The sequence below is a fragment of the Mustela nivalis genome (genome assembly GCF_964662115.1).
Source record: "Mustela nivalis genome assembly, chromosome: X".
Taxonomy (NCBI): domain Eukaryota; kingdom Metazoa; phylum Chordata; class Mammalia; order Carnivora; family Mustelidae; genus Mustela; species Mustela nivalis.
Genome location: NC_139040.1, coordinates 86801947 through 86822173, shown reverse-complemented (window position 1 = coordinate 86822173; position 20227 = coordinate 86801947). Strand labels below are relative to the sequence as shown.

Below are 20227 nucleotides of genomic sequence, written 5' to 3'. Positions count from 1 at the left end.
TATGCTATTCCTTTATATCCAATTCTTCACCTGTCAAATTCCATTTGCATTCCTCAAGATTCAGGCCAGCTATTGCTTTCATTGTTAAGTCTTCCCTGGTACACATCTATCCCTCCCATGCAAGGCTAGGTATTCAACAGTGTTCTCCCAGAGCCTCCTTTATTTCTTCATCTCAGCCCAGACATACAGTTATGTCTATAAACTTGTCAGTATCTCCAAGTATCTCTCACTAGACTGTGAGATCAAGGGCAGCATTCTCCTCTATGTCTTGAGTACACAGAATGGCCCAGTACAGTTGTATATATTAAATTTTTGTTGAATCAGTAAATGGATAGATGGAAGGGTGGATGAATAACAGGGGTTGGAAATGTTCTATGCCCTAAGAGACAAAAATACGACTAATCAGTTAAAACTTCAGGGAGGCAAATTTCAGCTTGATTGGACTGCATTTGATGAAGAAATGAGTCTCTTTTTATTGGAGGTATAAAAAGAAAATATAGACAAATATTTAGCTGAGATTTCAACTATGTAACGGAGGGTTAAGGGAGGTAACCTATAAGGTCTCTTCTGTCCCTGAGCTCCAGTAATTTCATGAAACAAGGAACAGTAAAATGTGTCAGATGACCCAGTTCTAGAGCACATGTCCAGAATCTAAAAGCAGTTACATTTCTGATACAAGCCTGAGGTCCAGTCCCACTTCTACTTCTTTCTGGTTGTATGAGGCTTTGAAAAACTCTTCTCTTAGAAACTGTTTCCTCTCTTCAACAATGAAATGATTCCTAACATGCAGGTTGTTGTAACAAATCAGTAAGAGTCAAGTTTGGTGCCCAGTGTATATTAATGACTCTATATTATGGCTTCTTTAAATTTCATAGGGTTATTGTAGAATAGGAAGGTCAGGAAATACTTCCTACAGGAAGTAGGAAGAATAGTTAGGAGTAGGAATAGGAATCTTAGGAATAGGAATAAGAATAGGAATAGGAAGCTCAGAGAAGAATATCACCTTTAATAACCTCATAGAGGTCTTTTATGTGTTACTCAAGCCTGAGGAAAAGTAAAGAGGAAAGGGTAAGGTACTCCTTACCCTGATGTTTTCTGCAATGATGCCAGGGTCATTACAGATGGACTCAATGAAAAAGACCTATAAGAGAGAAAGAAGAGAAATTTCCATCAGGGAATTATATTTGGTAGGGCCAAACATAGCTTCACCTCTTCTCAGTGACTTTGAGTCATCCCTAGGGGCATCTATGACAACATAATTTCATACAGTGTTACTTTTCAGGATTCTGAGTTTTATGAGACATATTGACTCAAAACTGAATGACCCTAGATTATCTTTTATGTTTTTACTTCTTATGTATGCTTTTTGTAGTAGTTCTCTTCCCTCCTTTCTCATTTCCACCCCCACGGTGTCTGCCTGTCAGCAATTATGTTCCATTGTCCAATATGGCACCTCTTTCCTGTTCTGTTTTGTTGCTTTTGTGATCTGGAAAGCCATATAACCAAATTACAATGTTGAACTTGAATTTGTAGTTGATTTGGCAGATTAGAGTCCTCTAGTTTGCCTACTATATTAAGTATGCTGTAGATGACAGTGGGAATGTTACTATACCTTGTAACCATGTTCTTTAGCAAACTGCAGAATTAGTGACCGTCGTTCTCTGGTTGTGTTGGTGGCATCAAAAACCTAGAGGCCAATGATGAAATTGGTTTACTCTGAATCTGGTTTTAGGAGAACACCTACTCCTTGGCTATCCTTGTGCTAGGTGGAGGGCTTCCAGTAAAACATAGATCTTGATTGAGTTTTGAAGAATAGGAAGGACTTGAAATAATTGATTCATGCCAATTTCTTAAGCATTCATTGAGTGCTTGCTGTCAGTCCAGAAATGTAACAGACTGTAGGTATAAATAAGAGGAAAATTGTAAGTTTTTACTAGGGTAATTTTATAGGTAAAATAACCAATGCTTAGAGGAAGGATTTGCTTTAACCAAGGCCACCGAGAGTTGCTAACAGAGCAGAGTAGAATGGATCCTCTCAACTCCTAGTTGAGGCTTCCTCTTTCCTATCACTTTGGAGCTCTTCAAGAACAGGAAACAACTCTCTACCTTCAGCACCTAAGGTGGAACAATTTGAGACTATTTTCTCCTTTTAGAATTCACAAATTTTACCCCAAGCATCTATGAAACTAAATTGGCTAGACATTTAAGTAAGTCTCTAGAACTAAAAAATGTTTGTACTGTAGTCTTAAACTATACTGTAGTCTTTCTGAATTGTTGGGGGTGGGGTGGTAAAGCACAGTGGTTAAGAGTGTAGATTTTGGACCTATGTAACCTGAATTCTAGTTTTGGCCTTGTTGTAGTCATGCTGTGCCACCTTGGGAAATAATTCAATCTCTCTGTACCATTTTTCTGGGCTATAAAATGGAGTATAAAAACAATGCCTGTCTCATGGGAGAGGGGGGAATTAAATTAATATGTGCAAAGTTCTTAGAATAGTGTATAGAACATAGTAAATGCTCAGTACATACTAGGGGCCTTCATTCTGGCAGAAATTTGAAGGAAAAAAATGCAAAATTCCTTACCGCAACATGACCTTCCTCATGGCTGAGATAGTCATGGACATCCTTCAGGGCTGCCAGGGCACACTGCCTGAAAAGGATGGAGAAAGAAACAGAGACAATCCCTGTCCCCAAGATGAGTTCCTCTCTATGTCCTTCCATTATCTTTTGCACCATCTCTCAGAAATTTCACGTTAAATTATTCATCTATGAAACATTTACACAGGGTATCTTATGTTGTAGGCACCATGACAAGCACAAGACAGGTTACACAGTTGAAAGTGGTTCTGTGTGCACATCTTAGGGGGAGGCATAAAGTGACATATCCAGGAAAAAAGGATAAATGACAGAGTCATAATATTAAAAAAACAACACTTGAGGGGGTAGAACACAAGTGGAACTGGTCCTTAAACCCAGGTAGAGATTGAATATATAGCCTGTGAAGTAGAAGGCATTCCTGGAATGGGTAATAGTACAAGCACAGGTATGATGGTGGCAATATGTTTATGCATTTGGAAAAAATGTTTAGTGGTTACTCTTTGTTGGGTTCTATTATAAGGGTGTGGATCAATAAATGAGACCTAGGTTCTGTTCTGGAAGTGCTGTGTCTTGTAAAGGAGATAGAACTTGAGATTAAATAAATGGTATTGGACCTGAAATTGCACTACTGGGTATTTACCACAAAGATACAGATGTAGTGAAAAGAAGGGCCATCTCTACCCCAATGTTTATAGCAGCAATGGCCACGGTCACCAAACTGTGGAAAGAACCAAGATGCTCTTCAACGGATGAATGGATAAGGAAGATGTGGTCCATATACACTATGGAGTATTCTGCCTCCATCAGAAAGGATGAATACCCAACTTTTATATCCACATGGACGGGACTGGAAGAGATTATGCTGAGTGAAATAAGTCAAGCAGAGAGAGTCACTTATCATATGGTTTCACTTATTTGTGGAGCGTAACAAATAGCATGGAGGACAAGGGGGGATGGAGAGGAGAAGGGGGTTGAGGGAAATTGGAAGGGGAGGTGAACCATGAGAGACTATGGACTCTGAAAAACAATCTGAGGGTTTTGACAGGGCGGGGGGTGGGAAACAGGTGGGAACCAGGTGGTGGGTATTAGAGAGGGCATGGATTGCATGGAGCACTGGGTATGGTGCAAAAACAATGAATACTGCTATGCTGAAAAGAAATAAAATAAAATAAAATAAAATTTAAATAAATAAACAAACAAATAAATAAATAAATAGTATTGGAGAGACTGGAATGGGCCAAGCTATTGACATCCTTAAAGGCTCAGACTCTTAGATTTTCCACTCTCTCCTGTAAGGAATAGGAGACATTTTCTTTATAAGTTCTTAAGTAGGGGATGGTTTTGGGTATAGTAGGGAAAGAATTTTTCCAATCACCATTTGAGACTCTAGAAGGCCTCCTTTTTAACCCAAATTACTCTGCTCTACACCCCCTGTTACCTGAACAAAGCCGTCTTTCAGCCAGGGTCAGCTCTGATCTCTAAAATATTAGAAACTTACTTCCTTATATGTAGGGCCTCCATGTTGTCTGGAAGAAAAAATTCGTAGTTCTTGTAGCTCACTGCCTCTCGTCGGTACTGGCCTAAATTAAACACTGAAAGCAGGGAGGTCTGGTGAAGGGATTGGAAAGATTCTAGTGGAAAAATATGTCAGTGCTGGGAGAGATTTCAGAGATGGAAGGAGGTATAGTTTGTAGTTATATAATATGCTTTTAAAGCTTTAAATTATGGTTACCATCTCATTTATTCCTCACAACAACTCAGCAATATAGGATTTACAATCCCATTTTACAAATGAAGAAACTGAAGTTCAGAGAAAGGAAGTAATTTTTATAGTTAATAAATGGAAAGCTGGGATTAAAAACCAGGCCTGTTTGGCTCCAAAGCTAGTGGATTTTGTGCTATTCTATTTTTTATAAACTCTAATGCTTTCAATGCTCTACTGTATTGGAAAAACAAGGAAACAGATCCAATGAGTAAAATCAATCACTAAGTATCAAACAGTGAGTCAGCAGGTAATAGAACTAGACTGGACCTTCTGAATCCTAGTCCAATGTTATTACACTTTCCAGTATCATGACAGAGAATCTAAATTTATTGCCCTCTCTAGGCTATATTTTCCCATTAGTAATAGTGAAAAATCTGACAGAAGGTAAGGAAAGGAGGGGAAAGAGGATAAAGGGACCAATGCAATATTTCATTAATCCATTCAATGCGCATCCATTCTGACACACACTGTAAAGTGGATATGAGTTCTGAGGTCTCAAAGATAGATTAGATATGCATGATGGGGCCCCAAGGAGCTCACAATCCAGCAAAAACTGGCAGTAAACCAGCAAACATAGAGTTCCCACACAGTTTGTTGAGTTCTCCAATAGGCATTCAAAAGAATAAGGGGGAAGGATAGGCTAACTACACTTGGAGTAATCTAAGATGATTTGTGGAGAAAGCAACATTTGAGTCAGTCTTTTTTTTTTAATTAATTTTTAATTTTTTATAAACATATATTTTTATCTCCAGGGGTACAGGTGCTCCATATCACTCGGCATCTTTTTTTGTTTTTTAAAGATTTTATTTATTTGACATACAGAGATCACAAGTAGGCAGAGAGGCAGGCAGAGAGAGAGAGGAGGAAGCAGGCTCCCTGCTGAGCACACAGCCCAATGCGGGGCTTGATTCCAGGACCCTGAGATCATGACCTGAGCCAAAGGCAGAAGCTTTAACCAACTCAGCCACCCCTTGAGTCAGTCTTTTTCAGAAGGCAGCCCTTTTATAGGCAACCAAGGGGGTTGGGAGTGGGGAATAAAGACATTTCAGGTAGAGGAACACCATAAGCAAAGGTATAACATTGGCAGAAGGCAGAACGTATTTGGGGGATGGGGAGTCATTCACTGTGACTGAAGCCCGTGATGCTGACAGGGACAGATTGTGGAGGACTTTGAACAACAGGCCAAAAAACTTGGGTTTAAACCTGTAGACCAAGAAGACCCTTGGAGGCTGTAGGTGTGGTAAGCTTTATGCTTTGAAGCATGACTCTGAAGCTTTGTGCTCTGTGAAATGGACTGGACTGGAGCAGATGGAACGCATGTGCATTAGGGCACAGACCCATGCACCACCATCCAATGTGCCCCTAACATCCAGCAGAAGCTACTTGGAGACTGTAGTCCTCCGCAAATACTATTCTTTCTCTGCTCTTCTGCCAGTGTTCTACTTTTCCCACAGGACCAAGCTCAAATATATTCTATCTAGAAGTTTCTCTGCTTTCCAGTTGGTGATTTCCTCTGTGAGCCCCCTCAGTACCCTGCTCTAGGATTCCTTAAGTGACCATGAGGTGTCAGTATGCATCCCAGCCAGATAGAAGACTCTTCAAGGACAGGGTGTGAATCTCATTAATTTTTACATCTTCAATGTCTAGCATGGATTTTGGCACATAAAAAACCATTAGGGAACACTTCACTAGTGAATTAGAGAAGGAAAAGAAGAGATATGAGAAAGAAAGGAGGAGAGTTGAAGAAAGGGAGGGAAGCGTGCAGATATATAAGGTGCTGGGATGGGCAAGAGAAAGGTGAGATAAATAATGGAGAAAAGGTGAGTATAGGGCCAATGTGAGATTAGTTTTTCTTCCCATCAGTAGAACCAAGTAGCAGACCTGGCACAGTGAGTGTCAGGCTTTGGAAATAACCAGACGTGGGCTCATTTCCTGGTTCTGTCACTGGGTGGCCATGTGCCTTTAGAGGTCCTTCACCTCTTGAGCATTAATGTAATCAACTGTGGAATGATGATAATACTAGTTTCTTTTTCATGGGCATTATAGAACTTAAAAAAATAGATGTTAGTGCTTTGAGGATAGGCATCCTCTTCTACTTGTCTTTGCTCAATATCCAACAAGGGCTTTGTCACAGCTATGTGCTCATTGAATAATTCATGATTGAATAAATAAATGCCCAAGCAGAACTGTTTGCTGCACTGGGGAGCAGTGCTCCATTTCACAAGGGGGGGCCTAAGTACTTGCTTAGTGTACCAGCCAAGGGGGAACATAGCCCCAATAAAATTTTCAGATAAGTTGATATTCACTGGAAGCATCAATATAGTCATTTGAGATAAATATAAACACTGGTAGACCTTCTTAAAATTACTGTTTTTATTGTGAATTGTATATGCTATGGGGACACCCTATCTCTTACTGTTTAAAGCATCTGAATGTCTTAATCTGGTCACACTTCAGAGAGGGAAAGGAATATGACCTGGTCCCCTGCCCCCAGAACAACTCCTGGTGAGAGACCCAGGCACACACTGCAACAACACACTCTATAATTAGTGTTGGCATAGAGAGTGCTGTCAGGAGGTTTGGTATGGGAGCCCAGATAAGCAGTCTTCTCAGGGGGAACAGAGCAATCAAATAGGAATGGGGATACAGGTTGTAGGTGGGCAGAGAAATCAAATGGGGAATGGGAGAGAGCAATTACTCAATAACCGGTAGTAAGCAGAAAAGAGACCACACTAAAGAGAATGGAAAATTGGAAACGGGAAGTGAAGGAGGAGTTTGGCAGGTATGGAAGGAGGACTTTCTGGAGGTGGAAAAAGGCAGGACCACTTCCAGGTGGGAAGTAGAAGTAAACAAGCTCAGACCTAAAGAGAGGCACCTTCTGAACTCCAAAAGATGAGGTGGGTGAAGGTGCCCAACTTTAGTGAAGACCCTCTGGGAACCTCTGGGCTGTGGCTTCAATATGCTTGATTCTACATACCCTAAGACTTGAAGAAAACCTTAAGGTTTTGAATAAATGGTAATGTTAATAAAAGTAGTAATATTGGTGTGGCAATAATAATAATAATGGTAATAAAAATAGTATATTACTCATAGGATTATGTTAAGGCCTTGTAAAACTGGAGGTCCCTGAGAACAGACATTTAATCTCACTAATTTTCCTATACCTATTACCTAGAATACTGTGAGGCATAGAGTATGTTCTCAAGGTACTATAAAACTTTTAAGAGTGTGGTGGTGGTGGTGGTAGTAGAAGTAGTAGTAATCTGAAGATTGGTAATAATGGTTTGAGGTGTTCCTGATACTGAGGGAATGTCTCTTTCATGCCTGCTACCTTAACCTTTAGCCAGTGGGAGGTAATGGGCTGTAGAACAAAGGGTTTCAGAGACATACCTTTAGTTGGTGTTCCTATCCAGTTGAGATATCTTGTGAGCTTCGTGGAGATATAGGTCTTTCCTCGAGCTGGTAAACCCACCATGATCACCATTGTGGGGGAATTGGTAAACTGGGGTATCGATGCTGAAAGATAAACAGAATCTCAAAAACTCATTCCCAGGTTCCCATTCTCTTCTGTTATCAGCTCAGGGATGTTGAATTGGGAAAACAACTAACCTACCATTATAAGAATAATAACAAAAACCTGGAAATTTTCAAACTGACTTCTGAATTCTTCAGAAAACTGAAATTACAGTGTGAACAGCTAAACCCAATCTATAGAGACAGTCAGGCATCTGCAGGGAACAACAGAGCAGGTGTTTGCTTATCTTTCAACATATAAACTCATAAGAACACTGAGCTAAAAATTTATAATAAATTGCTAAATGTTTATTGTGGGCTAGTGTGAGACTATGAAGCCCCTGGGGCTGAAGACATAGGTGGTTTTGCATCCTCTAGGAATTCCACCAGTTACAGAAGAATCTTGAAAAAGATGTCCTATAGTTCTGGTTTGGAGAGGAAAACAGAATAGCAGCCATTGCTGAAATTGTGCCCAGGCCATTCTCCCTTTGTATTCTATGAAACAAAAGCCTTAGTCTTCACAGAGAAAGGGAATGCAACTGTAGTTTGAGAGCACTGGTGGAAATTAACTGCAGCGGACAGAGTGGAATGTCCAATACTATTGAAACTCTGCTGAGACCAATCTACTCCATCTCCCTAAAAGAAAATAAGACTTCATCTGAAGAAAGAAGGGCAACAGAAATTGAGGACACTGGTAGAAACTCACTACACCTGGAGAAGGAAAGTGGAAGAAAAATGCTGTAGCCCAGAAGGCATAGGAATATGCACTAGGCACACCATTATAGTTAAAGAAGAGCCAGGAACACACGGGAAGGTCACACCTCCAGGACTGAGGATAAGCCTGCCTAAGACTGAGGCTTAATCAGATTAACATGAAATGTCATTAGTTCCCTTTTCCCTATTACCAGGCTAAAATAAGTAAAATAATAGAAGACTACACCTTCAAAAGAAGAGAAAGATAATTGTCCCCAGAGAGCAACTCAAAGGGAAGAATCAAGGAAAGAAAAAAATCTTCTGGAGACAAAGAAATCATCAGTATCAGTCTCAGTTATGGTGCTCATATTGGGACTCTCAGGCAGGGAATTTAAAATAGCTATGACTAATAAGTTAAAAGCTTTATTGAAAAGGTAGACCGCATGCAAGGTCAGATAGATAATTTCAGTATGGGGATGGAAAGTATAAGAATCAAATGTAAATGCAAGAGAAAAGCACAGTAATGGATCTGAGGAATGTCTTCAATGTTCTCACAAATGAACATAACATAGCTGAGAAATATATGAACTTGAAGATGGATCAGTAGAATATACACACCCTAAAATGCAGGCAGAAAAAAATACTAAAAACAAACAAAACAAAGCAACCCGGAACAAAATATCCAAGAACTTTGAGAAAGTATCAAATAGTGTATATATATGTAACCTATAAATAACCCATAAATATCATATATATATAATTAGAATATATTATATATAGAATGTAATATATATGTAATTAGAATAATGGAATGAGAAGAGGGAGATAATGGGAAAGAAGAAATATTTGAAGAAAGAACTGCCAAAATTTTCCAAAATTGAGTTATTGACAACAAACCACAGATTCCAATATCTCAAAGAATACTAAGAAGCATAAATAAAACTTTAAAAAGAAGCACACCACACCTAGACATAGCCAATGCAAACTGCAGAAAATCAGGCAAAAATAAAATACTGAAGGAGGCCAGGAAAAAGGTGTGGTAGGAACACCTTACTTACAGAAGAGCAAGGTGGAGAATTATACTGGACTTCTTGTTAGAAGCCACATAAGCAAAAAAGATAGTGAAATTTAAAAAAAAATTCAAGTATTGAAAGTAAACAACAACAGCAGCAATAACAAAAAAAGCCCCACAAACCCTGTCAATGCAGAATTCTAAATTCAGGAAAAATGTCCTTTAAAAATAAAGGCAAAATAAATACTTTTATTTCAGACAAACAAAAACGGGAAATTTATCACAGGCAGACCTGTCATATAAGAAATATTAAAGAATAATATTTAGGCAGAAAAGATCTGATATAGGTCATAAATCGGATGTACATCATTAAAGAAGAACATTGGAAAAGGAATAAATTAAGGCAAAATATACCTTTAATTTTGCATATTCTTAATTGTTCTAAAAGATTACTGTCCAAAGCAGTAATAGTAATAATGTATTGGGTGTTCATAGCATATATCAAAATGAAATAAATACAAAAATGACACAAGGAAAGGGAGGAAGAATCTGGGAATGTTCTGTTATAAGGTACTTGTTCTACATGTAAAGTAATATAGTGTTATTTGAAGGTGAACCCAAATTATTTTAAAACATATATTATAAAACCTAGGAGAACCACTAAAAAGTAAAGACAAACCCAAAAAAGAAAGGCATAAATATATATAAACAATAAGTAAACACACCAATAAAATGGGGTCATGAAAAATGCTCAAATAAGATGAGGTAAAGCAAAAAAAAAAAAAAAAGAAAAGAAAAGAAAGGAAAAGAAAATATAAAAAAGAAACAAGTATTGGAAGATAGTGGTAGAGTAGGAAAACTCTAGGCTTCCTTGTCCCACAAATACAGCTAGGTAACTATCAATCATCCTAAATAACACCAAAACCAAGCTGAAGACTAGCAGAACAAATTCCACAACTAAAGGTACAGAAAAACTCACATCAAAGAAGGTAAGGAGTGTGAGAGAAGCAGAGAGAAACAGATCATGGTCACCATGGTGGGGAAGGAGCTGCAGTTGCAGAAGAGGGTGAGAGACAGACTAGCACACAGGGGATCCCACATGGGTAAGACAAGCACCCATGGAAATTGACCTGGAAAATGAGAGGGGATGAAATTTGTGAGCTTTTTTTTAAAAAAAAAAAAAAAAAAGGAAGCTCTTACTGCTAAGATAAATGAGGCAGAAGAGAGAATTAGTGATATAGAAGACCAAATAATGGAGAATAAAGAAAGTGAGTAAAAGAGAGATAAACAACTACTGGACCATGAGGGGAGAATTTGAGAGATAAAGTGATACCATAAGATAAAACATGATTAGAATAATTGGGATCCCAGAAGAAAAAGAAAGAGAGAGAGGCAGAAGGTATATTGGAGAAAATTATAGCAGAGAACTTTTCTAATTTGGGGAAGGAAACAAGCATCAAAATCCAGGAGGCACAATAAAAATAGGTCAACAACCCATTGTCTAATATAATAGTAAAACTTACACGTCTCAGAGACAAAGAGAAAAACCCTGAAAGCAACTCAGGACAAGAGGTCTGTAACCCACAATGGTAGAAATATTAGATTGGCAGCAGACTTATCCACAGAGACCTGACAGGACAGAAAGAAGTGGCATGATATATTCAGAGGACTAAATGAGAAATGGCTGAGAATACTATATCCAGCTAGGCTGTCATTGAAAATAGAAGGAGAGATAAAAAGCTTCCAGGACAAACAGAAATTTTAAAAAATTGCAAACACCAAACCAGCCCTCCAGGAAATATTGAAAGGGGTCCTCTAACCAAAAAGAGAGCCTAAAAGTAGCACACCAGAAAGGAACAGAGACAATATACAGTAACAGTCACCTTACAGGCAATACAATGGCACTAAATTCATATCTTTCAACAGTTACCCTGGATGTAAATGAGCTAAATGCCCCAATCAAAAGACACAGGGTATCAGAATGGATAAAAAAAACAAAAACCAAAAAACAACAGCAAATGAAATCTTGCCATTTGTGACAACATGGATGGAACTAGAGCGTATCATGCTTAGCGAAATAAGTCAAGCAGAGAAAGACAACTATCATATGATCTCCCTGATATGAGCAAAGAAACAAAACAAAACAAAAAGCAAGACTCACCAATATGCTGTCCACAAGAAATTCATTTTAGACTCAAAGACAACTCTAGATTTAAATGGGAGGTGGAAAACTATTTACCATGCTAATGGACATCAAAAGAAAGCTTAGGTGGCAATCCTTATATCAGAAAAATTAGATTTTAAGCTAAAGACTATAATTAGAGATGAGAAAGGACACTGTATCATACTCAAAGGGTCTGTCCAACAAGAAGATTTAACAATTTTAAATATATATTCCTGTAACATGGGAGCAGCCAACTATATAAACCAATTAATAACAAAATCAAAGAAACACATCAACAATAATACAATAATAGTAGGGGACTTTAACACCCCCCTCACGGAAATGGACAGGTCATCCAAGCAAAAGATCACCAAGGAAATAAAGGCCCTAAACGACACACTGGACCAGATGGACATCACAGATATATTCAGAATATTTCCTCCCAAAGCAACAGAATACACATTCTTCTCTAGTGCACATGGAACATTCTCCAGAATAGATCACATCCTCGGTCCTAAATCAGGACTCAACCGGTATCAAAAGATTGGGATCCTTCCCTGCATATTTTCAGACCACAATGCTCTAAAGCTAGAACTCAACCACAAAAGGAAGTTTGGAAAGAACCCAAATACATGGAGACTAAACAGTATCCTTCTAAAGAATGAATGGGTCAACCGGGAAATTAAAGAAGAATTGAAAAAAATCATGGAAACAAATGATAATGAAAATACAACGGTTCAAAATCTGTGGGACACAACAAAGGCAGTCCTGAGAGGAAAATATATAGCGGTACAAGCCTTTCTCAAGAAACAAGAAAGGTCTCAGGTACACAACCTAACCCTACACCTAAAGGAGCTGGAGAAAGAACAAGAAAGAAACCCTAAGCCCAGCAGGAGAAGAGAAATCATAAAGATCAGAGCAGAAATCAATGAAATAGAAACCAAAAAAACAATAGAACAAATCAACGAAACTAGGAGCTGGTTCTTTGAAAGAATTAATAAAATTGATAAACCCCTGGCCCGACTTATCAAAAAGAAAAGAGAAAGGACCCAAATAAATAAAATCATGAATGAAAGAGGAGAGATCACAACTAACACCAAAGAAATATAAACTATTATAAGAGCATACTATGAGCAACTCTACGGCAATAAATTTGACAATCTGGAAGAAATGGATGCATTCCTAGAAACATATAAACTACCACAACTGAACCAGGAAGAAATAGAAAGCCTGAACAGACCCATAACCAGTAAGGAGATTGAAACAGTCATTAAAAATCTCCAAACAAACAAAAGCCCAGGGCCAGACGGCTTCCCGGGGGAATTCTACCAAACATTTAAAGAATAACTAATTCCTATTCTCCTGAAACTGTTCCAAAAAATAGAAATGGAAGGAAAACTTCCAGACTCATTTTATGAGGCCAGCATCACCTTGATCCCAAAACCAGACAAGGATCCCACCAAAAAAGAGAGCTATAGACCGATATCCTTGATGAACACAGTTGCGAAAATACTCAACAAAATACTAGCCAATAGGATTCAACAGTACATTAAAAAGATTATTCACCACGACCAAGTGGGATTTATTCCAGGGCTGCAAGGTTGGTTCAACATCCGCAAATCAGTCAATGTGATACAACACATCAATAAAAGAAAGAACAAGAACCATATGATACTCTCAATAGATGCTGAAAAAGCATTTGACAAAGTACAGCATCCCTTCCTGATCAAAACTCTTCAAAGTGTAGGGATAGAGGGCACATACCTCAATATCATCAAAGCCATCTATGAAAAACCCACCGCAAATATCATTCTCAATGGAGAAAAACTGAAAGCTTTTCCGCTAAGGTCAGGAACTCGGCAGGGATGTCCATTATCACCACTGCTATTCAACATAGTACTAGAGGTCCTAGCCTCAGCAATCAGACAACAAAAGGAAATTAAAGGCATCCAAATCGGCAAAGAAGAAGTCAAATTATCGCTCTTCGCAGATGATATGATACTATATGTGGAAAACCCAAAAGACTCCACTCCAAAACTGCTAGAACTTATACAGGAATTCAGTAAAGTGTCAGGATATAAAATCAATGCACAGAAATCAGTTGCATTTCTCTACACCAACAGCAAGACAGAAGAAAGGGAAATTAAGGAGTCAATCCCATTTGTTTTTTTTTTCTCACATTTTTCTAACTCTCCTTGTTTGTTTCTCTGTGTTAGGAAAGTCAGCTATATCTCCTGTTCTTGGAGATAATGTTCCTATGAAGAAGAGGTCATGAAATGTCCTGCATTGTAGTGTCCCATGTCCCCAAGGACATGGCACATTAGGGAGTGACTCCTTTCTATGTTCTCTGTGCCCTGTTGCGTTTTTCCTGCTTTTCACTTCAGTCCACTGGTCTATGGTGGCTCTCTTTGCCTGTTGTGAAGATTGTTTGGTCCCTGGCAGTGGTGGGTGCCTTTTACCAAGGTAAATGCTGGTCTTCTTGCCAAATGAGACCTGGAATCACCACTGTCTGGATTGGGCAGGTCTAAGGGCATCTTCAAAGCATGCATATGTAGGGTATATATTTTTAAAAGATTTTATTTATTTATTTGACAGAGAAGGAGAGTGAGCATAAGTGGGGTGAGCAGCAAACAGAAGCAGAGGGAGAAGCAGGCTCTCCAACGAACAAGGAGCTTGATGCAAGGCTCGATCCCAGGGCCCTGGGATCATGACTTGAGTCAAAGGCTGACACTTAGCCAACTGAGCCACCTAGGCACCTCAGAGTGTGCATTTTTAAGAAGGAATGCCTTATTTTTTTGAAGTGCCCTCTGCAGGTGATGCATCTTTCAGGACCTAGGCCCCACAAAATGTGTAGACTGGAAGACATGGTGCTGGCAAGGTTTGTATTGGTTTTCTGAGGGAGGGGCCCCACAGCACTGGGTGTGGAGTAAGCATGACTGGGGAAGAAAGATCTGTTGAAGAACAAGGGGTGGAGGCTTGGTGCAAGCAAGTAGTGAGCATCAGTGCAGTGCTACACTGTTTCCCACAGAAGGTCATGTATTTATGCTGGAGGTGAAGGAGGAAAATGGTGCCTGACAACTCCTTTGTTCTTGGAGAGGTCTCTCTGTGATCCCTGGCACTCCAAAGCCATGCTCTGAGATGAGTAAATTTCTCACCCTCCTATGTGCCCAAGGCACTTTTCAAACTACTGGTTCAGATACTGGTTGTATCTGCTCAGGCTATTTGACATGCTGCCTCTTTAAGGTCAGGGACTAAGTTTTCTGATGCCTTCAGGGCTTCCCCAGAGCCCAGCCTACTCATTTTTAAAATTCTAGGCTTTAATTCTCACTGACTATAAGAACTCATGAAATTTGGCCTATCTCACTTTCAAAGTCAAAAACTATGAGTGTTTTTCTTCCCCACGTGGAGACCTCAATCTTTTTGTTGCCCTTCACTGTGCTCCCAGCTTCCTCCCATTTAAGAATAGCCACATTCCATTTTAAACCTCAAAATAGTGTCTTTGCCTTTCCTACCTTCTTTGATGTGGACTTTTCTCTACCTTTGGTTATGGGGTTTGTTTTGTCAGTCTTTGGGTCATTTCCTGGGTTATTTACACTTTTTGAGTGTTATCTAGTTCTGTCTGTGGGATGAGATGAGCTTTGGGTATCCCTACTCTGCCTTCTTTCCCTCTCTTCTATATGTTTTCTGTTTCAAGCCACAAAGTTTTAGATTGAAAAATTCCTGCCTTAGAACTTTGGATTTAAGAGACAGCATATACAAGGGCTACTAAACAAAATTCTGGGCTCAAGGTTGGAGGTTGAATTAGAGAGTCTGCCTAAAGTCAGGACACAATAAGGTGACATTATCAGTTGGTTTTAAAAAAATGGGAAAGATGGTCTCAACCTTGTTTTTGTGAAGGAAACAAAGTGTTCCTTAGAGTTCCTAACCAAAGCCTGAATTCAACTGGTTTTGGGGTTGGAATGTACATTGCCTCTATGGAAGACAACAACAACAAGGCAACACACACACACACACACACACACACACTCTCCAAGAAGGAAAAAGTCTTTATGAACAAGAATCCACAGTTACAATAAACTGATAAATCAGAATTACAAAACTGCTATTGCAACTTTCTGATGCTTACTGTAAAATAAACAAATGTTAATACATTTGTTTAAAGAAACAGAAAAAGAAATAAAAATATGTCAAAGAAATATGAGACTAAAAAAGAGACCACATGACTTTTAAAAAATCAAATAATATTTACAGAAATTAAAAATAAAATCATTGGGGAAGAATTAAGATGGCAGAGGAGTAGGGGACCCTAATTTTGTCTGGTCCCTGGAATTCAGCTAGATAGTCATCAAATCATTTTGAACACCTGTGAAATCAACCAGAGATCAAACAAAAAAATCACTGCAATTCTAGAAAAGCGACCACTTTTGGCAAGGTAGGAAGTGGGGAGACGTGAATTAAAGGCAGTTTATTGGAAGATAAAATGCAGGGGAGGCACCCTCCATAAGCTGGGTACTGGAAGTGTTGTAAACAGTGGAGCAAAAAATCAGAACTTTTAGAAGTCTGCTTGAAAGGTGCTTAGGAGGCAAAGTGGGGCAGAATCCGAGGTGGGACAGTATGGTCTCAGGAACCCCAGGGGTCATAAAAAGAATAGGGATGACTGAGTGCAGCAGAATTCCCAAGAATTAGAGCAGGGAAGCTGGCTGAAAACAGTGAGTCCGAGAGATGGCTTTCTGCTCAATGTTGCCATAAACCACAAACTGCTGCATGGTTGCGCTTCTGCTCTCATACTGGGGGCCCAGCAAGAGGCAGAACCATGGGAAGACCCCCATCACTCCCCTGGGAGGAGTGGTGTGGGTGCATGTCCATAAAGTTTGGAGACTGAAAACAGGGTTGTGTGCCTGAGATAAAAATGCTTGGTCATAAGCTGAATGAGCACAGAGTGTGGATGTAAACCAAGGAGACATTAGTGGTTGACTGTTTTTCTGTGAAGGCTCACAGGGGTGATGACTCTCAACTCTGTGGCTTGAGATTAGGATGCTGTCATTTTCAATACCAACGTAGGTATAGAAAAACTTCGGGCAGCATATCAGCACATAGAGCAATCTGAAGTCACTTATACTTAGCCTGGACCCCTGGCAAGAAGGGTACAATTCTACCCAGGCAAAGACACCTGAGAATCAGTGCAACAGGCCCCTCACCCAGAAGACCAGCAGGAACAAATGTTTAACATCACATTACTGATCATAGATAACTGCAAAACTTCAGCTCTTAGGAAAAACAGTACATAACTTTTGCGTTTAAAAAAATTTTTTTTTATTATTTTTTAGTCTTTAAGTTTTATTTATTTATTCATTTTTCTTTTCAGCTATTTTCATATCCTATGAATTCTTTTTTTTTAAGTTTTATTTATTTGTCAGAGATCACAAGTAGCTAGAGAGGCAGGCAGAGAGAGAGAGGAATGGAAGCAAGCTCCCTGCTGAGCAGAGAGCCCGACATGGGGTACGATCCCAGGACCCTGAGATCATGACCCGAGCCAAAGGCAGAGGCTTTAACCCACTGAGCCACCCAGGCGTCCCTCCTATCAATTCTTTTTAAAGTATTTTTTAACTTCTATTTTACTCTATATAATAAATATAATAATATTAATATATAATAATGAATTAATAATATAAGTATATAAACTATATATATTCATTTCTGGTTTCATTTCATTGTATTCAATTTTATATATATAAGTTTTTCTTTCATTCCTTCTTTGGGATCTAGTTTCTTCTAACAAACAGACTAAAATGCACCCAGTATCTAGTTTATTGTTTTGTTCTATTTTATATCTGGTTTGATTTCTCTCTCTCTCTCTCTCTCTCTCTCTCTCTTTTGTTTCTGTTTTCTAATGGTTTATCTTATTTGTATTTGTCTGGTGTCGTTATTGTTGTTACTTTTGTATTTTTCTCTTTCTTTCAATCTTTCAACTATTCTTTTCTGTACAAAATAATGAGATGGAGGGCACCTGGGTGGCTCAGTGTGTTAAGCCTCTGTCTTTGGCTCAGGTCATGATCCCGGGGTCCTGGGATCAAGCCCCACATTGGGCTCTTTGCTTGGCAGGGAGCCTGTTTCCCCCCCACCCCCCGCCTGCCTCCTTGCCTACTTGGGATCTCTCTCTGTCAAATAAATAAATAAAATCTTTAAAAAAAATGAGATGGAGAAATTCACCCTAAAAGAAAGAATAGGAGGCAGCACTCACTTCCAATGATTTAATTAATATGGATATAAGTAAGATGTCAAAACTAGAATTCAAAACAATGATTATAAACATATGAGCTGGGCTTTGAAAAGCATAGAAAACACAAGTTCATACGTTACTGGAGAAATAAAAGAACTAATACCCAGTCAGGCTGAAATTAAAAAGGCTACTATGGACATGCAGTAAAAAATGGAGGCTCTAACTTCTAGGATAAATGAGACAGAAGAGAGAGTCAATGATACAGAAGACAAAATGATGGAGAATAAGGAAGCTAAGGAAAAGAGAAAAAAACTACTGGATCATGAAGGCAGAATTTGAGAAATCAGTGATACCATAAAGCAAAATAATATTAGAATAATTGGGGTCCCATGGGGGGGCAGAAGGTTTATTTGAACAAATTATATCTGAAAACTTCCCTTATCTGAGAAAGGAAACGAGTCCAGGAGGCAAAGAGACCCCCCCCCCTCAAAATAAACAAAAATAGGTCAACATCTTACCAAATTATAATGAAACTTGCAAATTTCAGAGTTAAAGAGAAAAGCAGCTTGGCAAAAGAAGCCCTTTATCGACAAGCTTAGAAATATAAGGCTGGCAGCAGACCTGTCCACAGATAACTGGCAGACCAGAAAGCACTGGCATGATATATTCAAGATGCTAAAAGAGAAACATGTAGCAAGAATATTTTATCTAGGAGGGCTGTCATTCAGAATAGAAGACATAAAGGGTTTCCAGGATAAACAGAAACTAAAATGATTTGTAATTACTAAACCAGCCCTATAAGAAATATTGAAGGGCCTCTGAGCAGAGAGAGAGCCCCAAAATCACAAAGACCAGAAAGGAACAGGAACAGAGACAATCTTCAGAAATAGTGACTTTACAGTTTACGCAGTGACACTAAATTCATGTTTTTCAACAATTATTCTGAATGTAAATGAACTAAATGACCAGTCAAAAGACAAAAGTTATATTAAATGTAAACAACAACAACAATAACAAACAGGACCCATTGATATGCTGTCTACAAGATACTCAATTTATACCTAAAGACACCTCCAGATTGAAAGTGAGGGTGTGGAGAATCATTTATTGCTGCTAATGGACACCAAAAGAAAGCTGGGGTAGCAATCCTTATATCAGACAAACTAGATTTTAAAGCAAATACCATAGTAAGAGATGAAGAAGGACACTATATCATAATAAAAGGATCTATCCAAACAAGAAAATCTACAAATTGTAAGTATTTATGCCCCTAACTTGGGAACAGCCAAATACATAAACCCATAAATAACAAAATTAAAGGAACTCACTGTTGAAAATACAATAATAGTGGGGGCATTAATGCCCCATTCATAGTAGTGGGCATATCATCAAAGCAGAAGATCAAAAAGGAAACAAGGGTTTTGAATGCCACACTGGCCCATATGGACTTAACACATATTCAGAACATTTCATCCTAAAACAGCAAAATACACATTCTTTTTGAGTGTAAATGGAACATTCTCCAGGATAGATCACATACTGGGTCACAAATCAGGTCTCAGTTGGTACCAAAATTCTGGGATTATTTGCTGCATATTTTCAGACCACAGTATTTTAAAACTTGAATTCAAAAACAAGAAAAATTTGGAAGGGTGCCTGGATGGCTCAGTCAGCCAAGTGTCTTTCTTTTGTTCATATCATGATCCCACTTATAGTTGTCTTTCTCTGCTTGACTTATTTCGCTAAGCATGATACGCTCTAGTTCCATCCATGTTGTCGCAAATGGCAAGATTTCATTTCTTTTGATGGCTGCATAGTATTCCATTGTGTATATATACCACATCTTCTTGATCCCAGGGTCCTGGGATCAAACCCCTTGTCAGACTTCCTGATCATTGTGGAGTCTACTTCTCCCTGCCTCTCCACCTGCTTATGGTCTCTCTCCCTCTCTCAAAAACACAAATGAATAAAATCTATTTTAAAAAAGCAAAAATTTGGAATTAACACAAATACATGGATATTAAAGAACATCCTATTAAATAATGAACAGGTCAACCAGGAAACATAAGAGAATATTAAAAAAAACAAAGGAAACAAAATGAAAATGAAACACAACTGTTCAGAACCTTTGGGATGCAACAAAGATGATTCTAAGAGGGAAGTATATAGTGATACAAGCCTCTCTCAAGAAACAAAAAAAAGTCTCAAATGTATAACCTAAATTTATACCTACAGGAGCTGGAAAAAGAAAAACAAATAAAGC

At 38.6% G+C, this 20227-nt stretch overlaps 1 protein-coding gene across 3 annotated transcripts in view; it reads right to left on the bottom strand.

The window, feature by feature from the left end:
* Nucleotides 1-20227, bottom strand: part of PFKFB1 (6-phosphofructo-2-kinase/fructose-2,6-biphosphatase 1) — a 91630-nt gene that overhangs the window by 33278 nt on the left and 38125 nt on the right. For 2 of the 3 annotated variants that reach the window (XM_082717450.1, XM_082717452.1), the window contains exons 2-6: nt 7753-7878; nt 4096-4189; nt 2583-2649; nt 1613-1687; nt 1085-1141 (exon numbers count right to left, since the gene is read on the bottom strand). In XM_082717450.1, the coding sequence (XP_082573576.1) occupies nt 1085-1141; nt 1613-1687; nt 2583-2649; nt 4096-4189; nt 7753-7878 (419 nt within the window). The remainder of the gene's footprint in view (nt 1-1084; nt 1142-1612; nt 1688-2582; nt 2650-4095; nt 4190-7752; nt 7879-20227) is intronic. The other variant, XM_082717451.1, reaches the window with a different exon arrangement.